General features: G+C 44.1%; 1 protein-coding gene across 5 annotated transcripts in view; it reads left to right on the forward strand.

The window, feature by feature from the left end:
• Nucleotides 1-17,430, forward strand: part of DMTF1 (cyclin D binding myb like transcription factor 1) — a 514,121-nt gene that overhangs the window by 283,273 nt on the left and 213,418 nt on the right. For all 5 annotated transcript variants that reach the window (XM_085652911.1, XM_085652914.1, XM_085652913.1 and 2 more), the window contains 2 exons: nt 9,573-9,788; nt 12,264-12,346. In XM_085652911.1, the coding sequence (XP_085509037.1) occupies nt 9,573-9,788; nt 12,264-12,346 (299 nt within the window). The remainder of the gene's footprint in view (nt 1-9,572; nt 9,789-12,263; nt 12,347-17,430) is intronic.

The following is a 17,430-nucleotide window of genomic DNA, read 5'->3' on the forward strand; positions in this document are numbered from 1 at the left end:
CGAAGCAGATGTTGACAACGGACCCGAAAACCTCTGTCTTTGGTGCCTAGCCTTGAAACATTTTTTGACTTCATGTACAGCCCGTTCTCAGATGCACTCAAAAGCCATCTGAGAGTGCGAGGTGAATTTGTAGTTTGGCTTCTGTTCTGGAGAAGTCCAGTAACACATTGAAATCTTATTAGATCTCATAGTGGATCTAAGGAGCTATGCCATAAGAGGAAGCATTCCTCCTCGTCATCTCATAAAGAGAAGAAAAAGCAGAAGAGGTCCTGGGGTAAGTTTTCCTCTTTGAAAAGCACCTATTGCTGGAATATATGCAGGGCCATAAGGTGAAGACCATGTTGTAGAGTCTCTGGTAACATCCATGACGAAAACCTGCACTCTGGCTTAGCAACTTGCAGAGATTCTGCTCACGACAATATCTGCTTCAGAGTTGGATGGTGCATCTTAGTGCCATCTTCATCAGCTGTGCCAGTTTCAACTTTAGTCTTGATGTGGGTTACAGCACCAGTGGAATCATTTACAACACAGATGAAGTATTTGATCCCACCCAAAGCCAAAACTAGGGTTGTTTCATATGTGAAATAAACAGAATATCTTCAGATGCTGAACGTTTTTAGACAGGAGACCTTTTGGGTCGGATTTAGATGGTATGGCCTTTGGGAGTCCAGTAGACCCAGACGATGACTTCAACAAGGTGTTTTGCCAGCTTTCGATACAAAATGAAGCTTATTGGTGGAGTTGCAAAATGCCATTCGGATTGGACACTTTATGATTAAGACATCCCTCTGAGACCCGTAAGAGTTCAATGTACTTATTAAGATTTTAGCGGGTAAACACGCCTGCTTGTTAAGGCAGGTTGGAAAGAGCTACATTCTCCCCTGCAGTTGCAAGAGCAGCTTTGAGAAAGTATAAGGCAAATCCTTTTGACCCACCTTTTCTTTCCTCGTATGCTATTCTAGAGATCCTGGTAGTACAGGTTTTGTCCTCGAAGTTTAAATACAATACTTTTGCAAAGGTGCCACTTGTTAGCAAGCTTAAGAAGTTAGAAGCTCTGGCTACTAAGTTATTTGTCTTTGAGGAGTTTTGCCTTTTATTGCTTAAAGTTCAATTAGTTGTAAAAATTCTTAAAGATCTATTAATCATGTTTTTCACCATAGAACTTTGTATTTCCTGATTGGGACTCTGATATAGTCTTAATTTTTTTATTTTAATGTAATGCTCTTTGAAGTTACTTCCATCGAAAACAGCTTTCCTTTTAGCCGAGACGGGTAAGTGAATTGAAATATCTTCTAATTACTCTTCTTTTTTCTGTTTTTTGAAACCGGTAGTTACTCTTAGAGTGACACCTTAATTCCTTCATAAGGTCACGTGATTCAGAGTTTCATGTATCTTAGATGATTTCCATGCCATCATTTTGGCTTCTTCCTCATCCCTCTAAAGAGGAGAGGTTATTTAGATTGGATCCAATGAGGGCTCTGATCCATTATAGATCTTCATGTTTTAGGCTAGAAGATAATCTTTTTATAGGTTTTGAGGGACTGTTTTATGGGTAAGATGCATAGGAAAGCACTATATTCTGTTGGACAGCCCTATGGGTTAACAGGAAGATTTGCTCCAGGATAACTTTGTTCCGATTGAAAACTATGTATACAATAAAGGACCTGTTCCCACAGTGAGCATTCAATTCATATAGCCATTATGGTTGTCATGTGATTTTAGACAAACTAGGAGCAAGTGTTGCAATATCATCAATGCTACTTCAAGGTATGGCTCACTAATTCAAAGAAGAGAAAGAGTATTCAAAACGAGATAGATAAAAGTTGTCTTTTTATCCAACAGTAATAAAATCTAAAACCACCCTCGTGTAGAAAAAGTGTAGGAAAGGAGTGATGGCGCCTCACGGTAGCAACACCATAGAGGATAAAGCAGGAAGGTACTCGCCTGCTACCTCAAGATCTCATCATCAGCTGCCACCACTCCGTAGAAAGGAAATGTGTGTGGGAAGGTGTGGACAAGGAAATGGGTAGTGACCCAACACGTAAAGGTTGCTAAAGTGTATAACAAAAGAGAGAAAAGTAGTGCAGAGAACCGTGCACCGTAATAGCCCCACAGTGTTTGTACACAGATTTGAGTTGGTTCACACTGGCTTTCTACTTTTTATTCTGTGCTGTGTGACCACTCATATATAAAATGCCGACATGTTTCATTGCCAATCGGAAAAAACTCACGGCAACTTCTTCAGGGCGTGGGGTATTGTCATTTCACCCTTTAGCCTTGCTTGATCAGTTAAAAACAGTTCTGTTGGACAAAAGACAAACAAACAAAACAACACATATCCAAAATATTTGGCTTCTGGTTCAAAGGCACCAATTACTGTGTATACCATTCCCAACCCGATGTCCCCCGAAAAATATTTACCGGGATGTCGCCCATCGGGGGCATACCTTTACCCTCGGGCTTATGTATGTGTCACAGCGGTCGCTTGTTCAGGGTGCATCCCCTCGACTCCTATCATGAGTCTGTAAGCATCCAGTGCAGGACACGGAGAAAGACATAATTCGAACAGATAGAGTTAACAGTTTTCTAGAGGAAACAGATGCTAATTTCCCTCCCTTCCCCGTGTGATGAATAGCTATTGCTCTATCTCTGAATCCATCCCTGTGTTGCTGTGTTGTAACTCTGCATGTATAGCTACTGCTTGGCCGGGGTTGCTGGCGGTTCATCTTGTGTTAAAAAGGTTCTCGTTTGAGGGTTCTATCCGCTATGTGGCGTGTTGTCCCTCCCATGTCTCGCTAATGGTGCGTCTTTTAGTACCTGCCGTATGGCTCATATTCAATGAGTCTACTTGTGTTATGATGATTCCACACTCCTAATTGAGATTTCAAGACCCTTGGTTTCCCGTAAAAGGTCTGTGCGTGCCCCCTTAAAAAGAGAAATTCCCCGACCTAGTCACGTTTACTATTGCGGGTGTCCCTTCGCCACTGGTCTAAGCCGCTTTTTACGCTGCTCCCTCAGTTTTTAAAAGAGAAGGGGGAGTAGTCGGACTCACCGGTATTCTGTCCGTGTCTGGCGTTCACTCAGCACTGCAGCAACGCAGCCGTTGTCAGCCGTGATTAAAAAGCGTAGCCTGCCCAGTCACGTGGCTCCGCTGTCGGTCCCGCCCATATCAGGGCCGACAGAACGCGCCATCTTGGAATGGTAATATGTGCCCCTACAGGTAATCAATACCTCATTGTAAGAGCTGTTGAGCACCCGTTTTTTGATATAAATGTGACTCGTAGATGAACAATTAGGGCATAACTTCACCTCCGGTTCTGTTTATACCTGTCACCTTGTTGCATGGTTACACTATTGTATCGAGTGTAATCTAGCTCAAAACTGTATTTTACAGTGCTGCAATGAGCAGTGTCAGTTATGCCTGATGCCCCTAGGTTTCCCATAATGTTATCCTGGTATCTCATCCAATCTACCGCCCCCACATTTTTCTTGCTATTCTTGCCTTCATACACCAATCATAATGGCTGGAATTGTACTGACCATTAGGGAAAGAATGACCATGAATAAATGATACATGATTACATGTATACCTTATTCCACTCAATGGAGTCATTCAATCCAGTCTGATCCACACCCTCCTGATAAATCCAACGGGCTTCTTTGCTGCTTAGTCTGGATTCCATGTTAAACTGATCTCCCATCACTCTTTCTAGTACTATCCAACGTACATCTTTGGGATCATGTTTATGATGCTGGAAGTGTTGGACTAGTTTCGTACTCAGTTTACCTGCACGCAACGTGCTCAGATGTTCTTGAATCCTGACTTTGACCTTCCTTGTGGTAAGGCCAATGTAGTGTAGCTCACAAGGACAGGTCAATCTGTAAATAACGTTGGTTGTGTTACAATTGCTGAATTTGTTCAGATACCATAAACGATTATTTGCAAGAGTGACACTTTTGGTGGTGCTTGTAAGCTTACATACAGAACAGCCCCCACACGGATAATGTCCTTGCGGAATATTGTTTTCCCGTGGGTCAGATTTGGGTCTGGTGTGTACCAGTTGATCGCGAAGATTTGCAGATCGTTTAAATGCAAAGCGAGGAGGAGGCATTTGCATACTCGTAGTGCTTAACAGATGCCAGTGTCTGCGGATGATCTGCCTGATTTTGGTGGATAAGGGGCCGAAAGTGGTCACCACAGGGATGCATTCGCCCTTTTGTTTAGACGTTCTTTCCAGGAGAGCCGCACGTGGCGTGTTATATGCTCGTTTTTTCGCCTGCCTGATTACTTTCCTAGGATACGCCCGGTTCTCCAGTTTGGTAGCCAATACGCTAGACTGTTCGGAGTATTGGCGAAGGTCGGAGCAATTCCGGCGATATCTTAAAAATTGGCCCACAGGTAAGTTATCTCGAAGTGCTCTTGGGTGGTATGACCTGTAGTGAAGCAGGGAATTTTTATCAGTTATTTTGTGATGCACTTTGGTAACGAGCTTGTCGTGCTCGGCCTGTATATCCAGATCAAGGTACACTGCTGATGTTCTATTCACCGCCCAAGTGAATTTTAAGCAGGCATCAAGACCGTTCAACCAGTTGAGAAACTCGGTGAGACTCTCCTCCGAGCCCTCCCATATACACAGGACATCATCGATATATCTCTTCCAGAGAACAATATTCTTCTGGAAGAGATTCGTGTCTGGATGAATGTGGTACGCCTCGAACTGGTCTACATAGATGCAGGCCAGACTAGGAGCAAAAGTAGCCCCCATCGAGGTACCCGACACCTGGAGGTATACCTGTTCTTTGCACGAGAAGAAGTTTTTGGTCAATGCGATCTCAATGCACTGGAGTACAAAGGTCTGTGGAGTATCATAGAACCATTCAGAGTCCCTCAGGGCGCGAGCTGCTGCCACCAGCGTAGCTTCCTGAGGGATACTCGTATATAATGATTCTATGTCTATGGTGACAAGGAATTGATTCATGGGATCGTATGTTATATCCTCCAGGATTCTCAGGACATCGGTGGTGTCTTGGATGTACGAGGGTTGGGAAATGACACACTCCCTCAGGAAAAAATCCGCAAATTGTGACAGTGGTTCTAAAAGGGATTGGATGCCCGATACTATTGGACGTCCAGGAGGGGGTCTTTGGGGCTTGTGAATTTTGGGTACAATATAAAAAGCTGGCATCCTAGGTTTTAAATTGATCAGGAACTCTGCTTCTTTATATGTCACCCACTTCTTTTCTTTGGCCTCTGTCACCAATTTGATGATAGTGGCCTGAAGATCATTAGTGGGGTCCCGCGCCAAAGGTTGATAATTGCAGCGGTTCCCCAGAAGCCTAGCCACCTCGACGTCGTAGTCCTGAGTGTCCATTACTACCACCGCCCCGCCTTTATCGGCTGGCTTGATGGTGATAGTTTGATTATTTTGTAGACTTTTTAAGGCTTGCCAATCTCGGATGCTCATATTACTATGAGCCACTGTGTGAACATTCTGTTCTACCTGGCTGATGTCTTGAAGTACCTTCTGCTCAAACACCACTATTTCCGGGCCTACTGAGCTCGTAGGGGGACAGAAATGTGAGGGACACCGTAAGTTAGTTGAAAAGAGGGATGCCTGTTCCTGCTCCTTTCCTTGGAAAAACTTTTTGAGCTTGATCTTTCTCATCAGGCCGTACAGATCTGCCCGAAGTTGGAACCCGTCGTGACGGGGAGTGGGTACGAACCCTAGGCCTTTATTCAGTACTTCCAATTCCATATCTGTGAGTTGGTGTGTTGAGAGGTTGACCACTATGTTGTTCTCAGTCGCAGTTATAGAGGGGTTCTGCCCCTGCTGCGTGTGATCCTCGGGGAGAAGGGCTGCCAGTTGGAGTTGGGATTCTGGCGGGCCCGGCCCCTTCCCCGGCCTCTGTAATTGGACCCTCTTTGATTTCCAGGGTTGTGGGTTTGCTGTCCTAAAAAAACCCTGAACAGGGCTCCCAGGTCCTCATTAGTTGGTTCCTGGGGATTGAATCTGACCTGTTGGTTGGAGGTCGACGGTTGGGCAATGGGTTCCTCATCTTCACTGCTTGTATTTTCGAACGTCCAATTGTTGGGTGTTCTTCTACCTTGTCTACGACCACCTCTCCCTCTAGTTGTGGGCATGGGTTGTGGCTGAGTTTGTTGGTAGTATTGGTCCTCCACATAAGGAAAAGCCCATTCATGGCTGAATCTGTCTAAGTTGCGTCTGAGTCCTTTTATTTTTTCACTGACCATATATGTTTGATATTCGCTAAGGTCGTCTTGAATTCTGGCTAGTTGTTCTTTCGCATCAGTTATGGTGGTGTCTGATTTCAATGTTTCTTCTAGCTCCAGGATTTCTTTAAGGAGCTCATCACTAAGCCTCTTGGCCGTGCTGATTATCAAGACAAGCCAATCCCGGGTGCACTTGTTCGCTATGTAGCTCCAGTCCACCCGGAATTTCTTGTCCTCCAAAAAGATCTTCGGTTCAATACGTACCAAGAGACTCGCTGGCGCTGCGCCTGCCCTTAGATACTCAGTCATGAGCGCTCCATGGAGTGCTATCCTTATCTGTCGTTTCTTGGTATTAGACAGTTTATCCCACTCATCCCGGGCTGAAGGTCCCCCGTCTAGAGGAGCACTTGGTAAGAGGGAGGGCCCACGTGACTGGGCAGGCTACGCTTTTTAATCACGGCTGACAACGGCTGCGTTGCTGCAGTGCTGAGTGAACGCCAGACACGGACAGAATACCGGTGAGTCCGACTACTCCCCCTTCTCTTTTAAAAACTGAGGGAGCAGCGTAAAAAGCGGCTTAGAGCAGTGGCGAAGGGACACCCGCAATAGTAAACGTGACTAGGTCGGGGAATTTCTCTTTTTAAGGGGGCACGCACAGACCTTTTACGGGAAACCAAGGGTCTTGAAATCTCAATTAGGAGTGTGGAATCATCATAACACAAGTAGACTCATTGAATATGAGCCATACGGCAGGTACTAAAAGACGCACCATTAGCGAGACATGGGAGGGACAACACGCCACATAGCGGATAGAACCCTCAAACGAGAACCTTTTTAACACAAGATGAACCGCCAGCAACCCCGGCCAAGCAGTAGCTATACATGCAGAGTTACAACACAGCAACACAGGGATGGATTCAGAGATAGAGCAATAGCTATTCATCACACGGGGAAGGGAGGGAAATTAGCATCTGTTTCCTCTAGAAAACTGTTAACTCTATCTGTTCGAATTATGTCTTTCTCCGTGTCCTGCACTGGATGCTTACAGACTCATGATAGGAGTCGAGGGGATGCACCCTGAACAAGCGACCGCTGTGACACATACATAAGCCCGAGGGTAAAGGTATGCCCCCGATGGGCGACATCCCGGTAAATATTTTTCGGGGGACATCGGGTTGGGAATGGTATACACAGTAATTGGTGCCTTTGAACCAGAAGCCAAATATTTTGGATATGTGTTGTTTTGTTTGTTTGTCTTTTGTCCAACAGAACTGTTTTTAACTGATCAAGCAAGGCTAAAGGGTGAAATGACAATACCCCACGCCCTGAAGAAGTTGCCGTGAGTTTTTTCCGATTGGCAATGAAACATGTCGGCATTTTATATATGAGTGGTCACACAGCACAGAATAAAAAGTAGAAAGCCAGTGTGAACCAACTCAAATCTGTGTACAAACACTGTGGGGCTATTACGGTGCACGGTTCTCTGCACTACTTTTCTCTCTTTTGTTATACACTTTAGCAACCTTTACGTGTTGGGTCACTACCCATTTCCTTGTCCACACCTTCCCACACACATTTCCTTTCTACGGAGTGGTGGCAGCTGATGATGAGATCTTGAGGTAGCAGGCGAGTACCTTCCTGCTTTATCCTCTATGGTGTTGCTACCGTGAGGCGCCATCACTCCTTTCCTACACTTTTTCTACACGAGGGTGGTTTTAGATTTTATTACTGTTGGATAAAAAGACAACTTTTATCTATCTCGTTTTGAATACTCTTTCTCTTCTTTGAATTAGTGAGCCATACCTTGAAGTAGCATTGATGATATTGCAACACTTGCTCCTAGTTTGTCTAAAATCACATGACAACCATAATGGCTATATGAATTGAATGCTCACTGTGGGAACAGGTCCTTTATTGTATACAGACTTCTGAGTGGGGGATGACCTGTTCTCTGCCCCTACAGCTCCTTTGTGTGACTTGGCCGATTGAATTTACTTGATCACCCCTAAGCAAGGCTGGCATAGTTTTCAATCTGTGAAGCAGTGATCTGGGCATATGCATTATTTTGCAAAATACTACTGTCTGGAAGATCAGGCTAGATCTAATTTCTAATTTGAATGAGCATTTATACAAGTATTTCTGGTGTAAATTCCAATTAATCTTCTCTCCCTCCTCCTTGAGAGTTGCTGTAAGATAGGTTTGTAGAAGGAATCCTAAACTGAATTCTATTAAAACAGCAAGTTATTTACATTTGGTAAAAATAATTCCGATTGGACTGATAGCTATGTCAGCTTCCTAATGCTCAACCATCTCCCTCTCTTGAGCATGTATTAGCAATTGTGCACATTTGGTGTATACCTTAGTTTTTTTGCACCATCTGACTTCTCCTTAGCCTCTGAGGGGACAGAAATGTTATATGGAACTGGTGACCCTGGCACTGAGACATTGTATATGTATTTGTGACATCACTTTCAAAATTTTCAGTTTCAAAGTCTGAAGCCCTGGATGGTTAATAGGAGTCTGCAATAGACAGTATGTCCAACAGAAAGAATTTTACCAAAGGTAATTTCTTTGGTCTTTTGATTTTGTGCATGTCAAGGACACTACATTCTAAAGGCAAAGTCTAATACTTTCTTTCATTTGCTGAAGCAAATCATGAATATTGATTGGTAGAGCAGTGCATCCAGTGAAACTTCCAACATATATATCTGACAGCCTTTATTTAGTATACAATATTCCGAAATGCTCCAGCTCTATTGCTCTAATGTAAAATTTTAATAAGGTCTGGTCAATTTTTTTTTTGTGCTCTACCATTGTCACTCAAAGGCTGAATCTTAATGGGAACACTGAAACATTTTAGAAGTTACTAATAATTCATTTTACATGAGTTTCATTGTATGTGTTACTTACTAATGTACATTACTTTGGAAATAGTGCGTCTAGGATTCAGATAACAAAATAAGTCAGACTTCACTAAAAATACGCATTTCTGTTAACCTAAAGTAAACACGCACCTGCGATTCTTCTACTGGACGCAATGTTTTTCTTTAAAGGTGAGGAAACTGTTGAAAATGCAGTACAAAAATAGTTGCTGTTCCTTTGGCTTATGTAATTCCTGACCCTACTAGCTTTGCATGATACCATGCTGCTTGGGTATGTACCAACTCAGAATTGAAATTGTTGTGGGACAAAAGGATATCTAGAATCTAACAACAGAGAAAATAATATGATAACATGCTTCATTCTGTGGCTGTCTTTCTGTACAATAGTTCATATTCCTTTCTTGTTTAATTATGCATAGTACTTTTTTCGAAAGTTAACAGAGTTACTTTCTTACCAGTGCTAATCAAAGGACTTCGACACCTGCACGAAACCCCAAATCATCTTCCAGGACAACTGACCATAGATAAAAAATATGGAGCTGGATTCTACAACCCTAGTTCGAATACAGGGGTCCAGCATGTACAGATTCGCCTCACTCGCTTGGATGAGAATTCAGTTTTACCACAGAGTCCTGTGGGAGCACTGCAGATTCCAGTACAAATAACTCGTGTTTGTAAGTATTTTTTAAAATGGTCAACTTAAAGCAGTAGAATCATTAAACAATATGTTCTGCCAATCTCTTTATCCACATACTAAGTGCAGCTAGCCATTTTTCATTGTTGTGTAATATGCCCTTCCCTCCACACTGCCCTCTCCTATGCCCAATCTGCATCCCAGACACCCACCTTTTTTCCTAACATACTCCATCCTCTAGCCCACCTCTCAATCCCCAACGTGCTCCCTTGCCCGAGATGCGCAGTTTCCCCTGGATGCCAAGGCCTCTGCTTTGTGTACAGTTAGGTTTTGGTAGTCCTAGTGAAATTTGTGATCACATTCATAAAGCCCTATCCTGTTTGTCTGATGGATATTGCTTGGGAATCACCCCAGGTGCCAGACTGGACCCAGAACACTTAACTGTGACACCCCTGTACACTGATGTTGATTACTCCTTTTCTGCACCCTTCATTGCTGATCCCGGGTGCAACTCCTACAGCTCTTTTTACCTAGGTTTTCTTCAAAAATCTTGGACCGTGTATGGCTCTCTCTAAGATGACCATTTTAAAACATACAGTACCCTTGGGAAGCAGATGTTGAATTCATACTTAGGACCCCCCACAAAAAAATGTCTTTTGCAGTGGTTGTATGTACAGCCACAGAAGTACTGAACATACAATTCTGTTCCCAGGGAGATTAAAACATTGGCCTTAGTCTTCATAGCCCTTGGTTATATTTAGCAGAGCCTTAACTGGGTGAATTATGGTGGCCTGGTTCAAAATGTGTCCAACCTCGCCAGCTAAGTCAGTCTGTTGACACAGGCCTGCACTTAATGATCTGACCTTCCTGACAGAGCATCCTGCTTGAGGAAATCTTGTTGTGCAGGGCCAATACATAGTTGCTCGGCTCGAATTCTAACTCTGAAAACCGTTCTCTTTGTGGAAATGACTTTGGCCCATAGGGTTTTTAAACTCTTGACTCCGTTGGTCCATCCACCTTTCATGGTATTGTACCAAAATAAACTGGTCATTCACACCTGCCCATCTTTCTCACCAAAAGTGTTATCTACCTTTCAGGTGGACCAGTCCACGCTCTTCCGTCCTTCCCTCCTCCTACCAAAGAGGAGAAGTGTCTGTATAGATTGACACACGGCTGAATAGGCTGGACAGTGTCTTACGGTGTTGATCAAGCACACCATTTCAGGTTGAGCTCCCCTTTGAATTAAAATATGCTATGCCTTGCCCAAGAAAGACTCTGGGTGACATTCCTTCCCACTCTAACAGGATCATTGCTGTATCCATGACTCTCACTAGAGGGAAGCATTCTGGTGGGTTACATCTGCCAAGTGGCCACATGGTCATATTTACATACTTGTGCTAAATAATATTGCGTCACAGCTCAAGGACACAAGGAGTAATTTCTGGCCAGGGCTGTGTTGCTTGACTTCCTTCGATATTCTCTTTTGGTTCCTCTCTGCACACCTTAATGGGTTATGGGGAGGGGGGAAACGGGATCTGGCACCAGCATGTTGGTTAGCATCTTACATGGTGTGAGGTCATCATATCCTGGGCAGATGAGTCGCCTTTGAGGCTGAATGACGCCTCCTTACCAAGCTGGAGCACATTTATTGTGGTAAGATTTCTAGATCCAATCTCGCACCTGGAGAATATTAATAAAGTGAGGCATCTGTGGCAAGTTTTAGTATCCCACAACTGTTGATATCAGCGCACTTCTGTTTATTTTGACTTCCTGTAGTGTTTATCATACTCATGGTGTGCTAGTGGAGTGTTGCGTACTCATCCTAGGCACATAACAAAGTACCAGTTTCCCACTCGTCCAGAAGCTGGACAGCATTTCCCCTCAAGCACTACTCAAGTGTTCCATTTGGTTTTTATATTTGCTCTTTGTATGTCAAATCCATTGCTCATATCTTAGTCGCTTAGTTCTTCAATGAATGAGACCTCTTACGCAAGTTTTAGGTCTATCCATTTGTCATTATATGTTTAATCAAACGTATTCCAAAAGTGCATTTGTGATTCCACATGCATATCAGTGCAATTTAAGTTTCCCAATGCATTTCAGACCACTCGCGGTCCTTCGTCAGGGGGTATCCTAAGGAATGAATTAAAGCAACGATTGTTAAGTAGAGGAACATATATAAACTATAAACAATTTGAATAGAAGAATTAAGTGATTAAGATACGTCGATGGATTTGGCATACAAAGAGGAAATATAGAAACCCATTGGGACACTTGACACTGAACGTTCCTTGCCATATCTCAGACTTCTCTTACATTTCTCAAAAATTGTCTTTTGTGCTAACTCTGTTATACCAAACACATATTTGGAGCGCTTTGCAAATATGTGTACCTAAAATTCTGGTTCTTCTGCCCTGCTACATGTTAATACGTTATAAAACACTAGTCTTGGTTTGTCACTTCACAACTGTCCTATTGTATTTTAACTTTGATATTTTTCTTGCTTCGTTTGCAGCTTCCATGGATTCCCCCTGTTCTGGTGATTCAGAAACAATCGCACTAAATAGTGGGACACTACAGACCATTGAGATTGTTCCAGTGAGTCATGTCAACATTAATACATAATTTTCATTGTGGTTCTTAGTGAAAATATTTTAAAGAAATAGGTCTCCTGTAGTTTTGGGTCCCTTATTTTGTCCAGTCATGTAAAAATAGTCTTAGAATATTAATAAGAAAGAGATGCCCTTAAAAGAAAAGTTAAGATCCCATCGGCCCAGATGAAGCAGTTGGATCCTGTTCTCTTATCCTTTTATTGCTATATTTAAAATAGTTTCTGGAAACGCAGAGTTGCATGGGGTCTAGCGCTGAACAAGCTTCCTGAATCTAGAACAACTTGCCTCTCTCTTCACATTCTCTCAGGGACATCCTGACTTTCAAAAAAATACTTAACATTTGGCTATATACTCTTTAGGCACCCCTTATGTGCCTAATTTTTCCAGTGACTTATCAGTTTCTGCTAGTGTATTTCAGTGATAAACACCAGGACAAGTTTTCAGTTAGCAGTTGTGCTCTACAGCCATTTGTAGGAAGCTGGACTTTTGATGCAGTAGTCCCCTAACTTTTTGCCTCCATTAGAACTACTAGATGCTGTATTTTGACTCGGACAGTGCACTGAAGCCTGCTAACCAGGCTGCAGTGTCAGTGCTTTTTCCCTAAAACAAGGTAAAATGGTCTAACTCTAACCAAATTGGCACACCCTTTAGCACCTTCGTAAGTCCTTAGTAAGTGGTACATCTGGTACTCAGGGCATGGATACTAAAGAGGATCCCTCAGGGCTGTTGCATGTATAATGCCACCCCAAGGGACCCCCATGCAAACTGCATGCAGGCTGCCACTGCAGATTGCCTGACATGGTGCAAACCATGTTTGAAAACACGGCATTGCACACTCCCTGTGTGCTGTGCCCAAGTCACTGCATGTAATATATGTAAGTCACCCTTACAGCAGGCCTTGTAGCCCTGAAGCAGGGTGCATTATATTACATATGGGGGCATATCTGCATGAGCAACTATGCCCCTGTTCTATCTAGTTCAATTGCTAGATGGTACAAGTGAACAGGGAAGCCAACTTAAGTATATGTACTGGGCACTGGTCATTAAGAGTTCCCCAGCTACATGATGGCTTTACTGAAATCTATGGTGTTTGGTATCAAACACCTTGTCTTAATAAATATGTACTGTTGCCAGTACTAGATTTATTATGACATGCACACAGAGGGCACCTTTGAGGTGCCCTCTGAAAAACCTACCAGTGTCTAGTATGCTGGCTATCGACCAGTCTGCCACCACAGATGGGTTTTGGACTCCTTGCAGGTGAGAGCCCACGCTCTCTGAGGCCACAAACCATGCCTACTCCGGAAGCAGGTGTTCACACCTCCTCAGCAGGATGGCTAGTGATTTAGCATATCAAGGCATAGGGCTTCAAAGCCTCTGCCGCCTTTGATACACAACCCTTTCTTCCCCCAGACTTGCAAATGCCACCACCTGCCCTGTAGCCCATTAGGCACCAGGACTGGTGGGAAATTAGCTATGCAAGTAAGCATATTGCACCACCAGGCTAGTCACACCCCTAAGGTGAGCTGCATGATGAACTCCACTTAAGAAGGATTCCACCATCTTGTTTTTGGTGGAATTAGGAACTCTGGGACAGGGTTATGCCCACTATCTACAGGAAGTGGTCATATAGGGGGTGTAGTGAGGGGTAAGTATCCCATTGGCTACTACCCTTCACTCCCCTTAACACCCCTAAATGAGTATTTAGGTGGCCCTAGACACCAGGAATTCAGATTCGACTGACTGAAAGAAGAATACAGGGAAGAGCTGAGGACGGGAGAACTGTGGACTTTGACGCCAAACCCTGCCTGCCTGCTCCTGTCCCAACAGTCGCAAAGACCTGATTCGCCTGCAGCTGTGCATCCTCCCAGAGCCTTAGAGGGCTGCCAGCTCTTCGCCAACCAGCCAGCATCTCCCTTTAATTGGAGGAGCCACTTCCCTTTAGCCTGCCGGTACCGACCGAAACATCCGGTTCACCGATCTGCTGCTGACCACTGGGTACGCCAATAGAGTAGCCACCCAGGAAGAGGTCACTATGCTCCAGGAGATCAGATCTGTTCCTTACCAGGTTTGAAGATGCCAGGACCCCTAGGAGCTGACTAGCACCAATAACCAAGGTACCTGCAGCAACCAAGGCTTGTTTAGTGTGCAGCCCGGACACCAACACCACCAAAACAGACCTACTGACGTGGGATGTCTGCATGGAGTGGCCACCATCAAGAGTGGTTCTGCTGTCCTGTTTTGTTTCCATCTCCAGGTCAACCTAAAAAGTGAGAGCTGTTGCTCGAATATGAATTTACCTTTCGAAAACAAAGACAGTGGCGTTTGGCAAGACAGGAACACCAGAGGAATGTTGGCCTAGTCATGGAGTCATAAATTACTCCCACATGATAACAAATGCAGGTGGGTCTGGACCTTGTGTGGACACATGAGGGCTTGTGTGTAACATTTAGAGATGTCCGGCATGGGGAACATGCGAACACTGCTTATCCTGTGTGTGCTCTGTCCTGATTGGCTAGTGTTCTAACTTCATGTGGCATCTAACTTTATGGTGTTTTGGGAACGCATGCTCCTCCTGCCATATGTGCTTTGTTGGGGCCAATCTCCGTCTCTGCCTTTCTGTGGCATTAATCTGGGTTTTTCCTGTTCGCTCATTTGTTCAGCTGCTTATGTGTAACCCCACCTGTGATCTGTCAATCAGGTGCCTCAGGCCTAGGTCGCAGGGCCTGCCTGGCTATGTATTTCTGATTCTGGGCTGTAGGGTTCATATCGGGTGATTTCGACAACAGTGATTCGATTTTGTTTTTATGCACACCTGTATCATTGCATACATGGACATCAATATTCACATTCCCCCCTCTAGTTGAATTTCAACTACTTAATTTACTCCATGACCGTCACATTATTAGGGGCTTGTCGTGCTTCAGTTTTAACTATCACTACTTCATTAGCTACTTGCATTCTACCGTTTGAGGACTGCACAGCAGGAAACCCCCACTTGAAGGAAATCACACAAAACAATATGAACATGAGAATGGTCAGCAATGACGTACACAAACCAGTCAGCCACTTGGCAGCCAGAAAAACCAAATGAGACGCTTGTCTCTTTGCAAATGGGGCAATGCTTGGATGGCAAGAGTTAAAGTAGCATTGTCCATGTCATTGAATGGGATAAATGTGCAACAGGACGCACCAATCTTGGCACACACCCCTAATTCCATTGTGGTCATCAATTCCAACACAATTGATATTGCATCACCATGAGGCGAACAGCTCTTAGTTGTATCTTGATTGCATTAAGCTCGAGCTCAGTATTGTTAATCATTTTCAACATTTCCCATGTGGTTATTTGCTACCAGCATGCATTTGCTTACATCTGCACAATGAAGAAGGATGTGGGCATTTACTTATGTGTCAGAAAACAGTCTACATTCCTCCAAAATATCCTTGAACTGAGCCCAGACAAAATACTCCACAGTTCTTTTCTCTCAAGCCTGATGCAACAGAGTTGTCTTCTTCTGTAGCGCGTGTTGGTACAACTCTGACAGATCTTCTCCATGAATGACGAGGTTCGAGGTGTGTATGGTGACGAGGAAGCATAGACCTCTCTGTACGGGGACAAGCTGGGTGTAGGCGAGTTAACTGCATTGCCAGTAGGTATCTATCAGCATGGAAGTGCCCCATTGCATGTCTGGTATGTGTAGTATTACACCACAGTTCTCATTTGTGCTGAGTGGAATTGTTCCTTTACCTCTGAATTACAAGGAATACAGTGTAACTTTCTGTACAATTAAGCAATGCCCCTTCCCCTCCAACCACGTGTACCTATCTGTATCGGTATCCCATATTTCCTGACATGAGATATCTATGCTGGTGTTTATTCCTCCCCTCTGAGACTCATTTCCCTTCGTATCATCACGGTGGCTCTACACTGGAACTCCAAATCTGGCGTCCATCTGTTATTAAAGAAGACTGCCCCAGACACGCTAAGGGCCACCACAGACTGCAGCGGGAGCGGACGTGTTTATGCACTGGTGAAATGGCTTTGCTATTTCCAAGAATCTCTTTTCTGGAAAGGCTCCGGGCCAAACAGTGTCCTCCCCATGGTGCCCCTCCTGTGCATCCTACCTAGCTCTGTTTGAATATCGATAGGCTCGGTGAAGAGGTGCAATGCTGCGGGACTGGCCTTGTAACTGGTAAGATTTACCACTACTTTATGGGGTGCTACTCTCTTGGGTGGTATCTTGGCTCTAATTCTACATAAGTACAGGTGGAAAAGGCATTTCGCTTTTTCGTGGCCTATCTCTTGGGACAAGTAAAGCCTGTCTGTCCTTACTGCATGCAGTATAATTGAACAGACGTAACATGAAATGGCTGATGTCTGGGCACCCACAGCTGACATGTGCTGATACCATGTGTTGTGTAAGAGTGCACTGTGTAGTGCCTGTGGGATGCTAGTGTTGGGTTTGTTGTAATTATAAGTGACATGGGAGAGGTCCCTGCACAAAGGCTGTGCAAATGTCGGGGTGGACTCCATTTGACCAGGTAGATCTTTGGCAATGTATGGATGCGGCCACACCCACAGTAACCGAGGGTATCCAATTGTACAATGATACAGAACTTGTTGAACGTTGCAGGTCTTGGGGATGGGCCCAGGAATGATGTTTGTAATGCTCTGGTGATCCGGGGTTTCTTTACTTTTGGAAGAGTTCAAAATGTTTGTTGAAAAAGTTCATTGTTTTTGACTTGCACACTTGGGTCTTGTTTAGGATCGTGGTAGTGAGTCGCTGCAATGGTGGAGCACTTTGGTGGCTCGATTGCGGACCTGTTGGATAAGAGCTACTGTTCATTGGTTAAGATAGAAAACATGTGCATCCTTATGTATATCATCATGTGTCGTTTTGGGGTATTCCTGTGCCTTTCTTTTTAGGAGTGTGCTTTTCTATTCATATGTGCATTTTAGTGGGGCACTGGAAGGTGGCCCCAATCGGGGTGTCTACTTTTTCTACTAGTTTTGAAACCTAGGGCGTTTATTTATGAATCGCCTTAATTCTAAACTTACAAGTCATC

The sequence above is a fragment of the Triturus cristatus genome, chromosome 4_1 (genome assembly GCF_964204655.1).
Source record: "Triturus cristatus chromosome 4_1, aTriCri1.1, whole genome shotgun sequence".
NCBI lineage: Eukaryota > Metazoa > Chordata > Amphibia > Caudata > Salamandridae > Triturus > Triturus cristatus.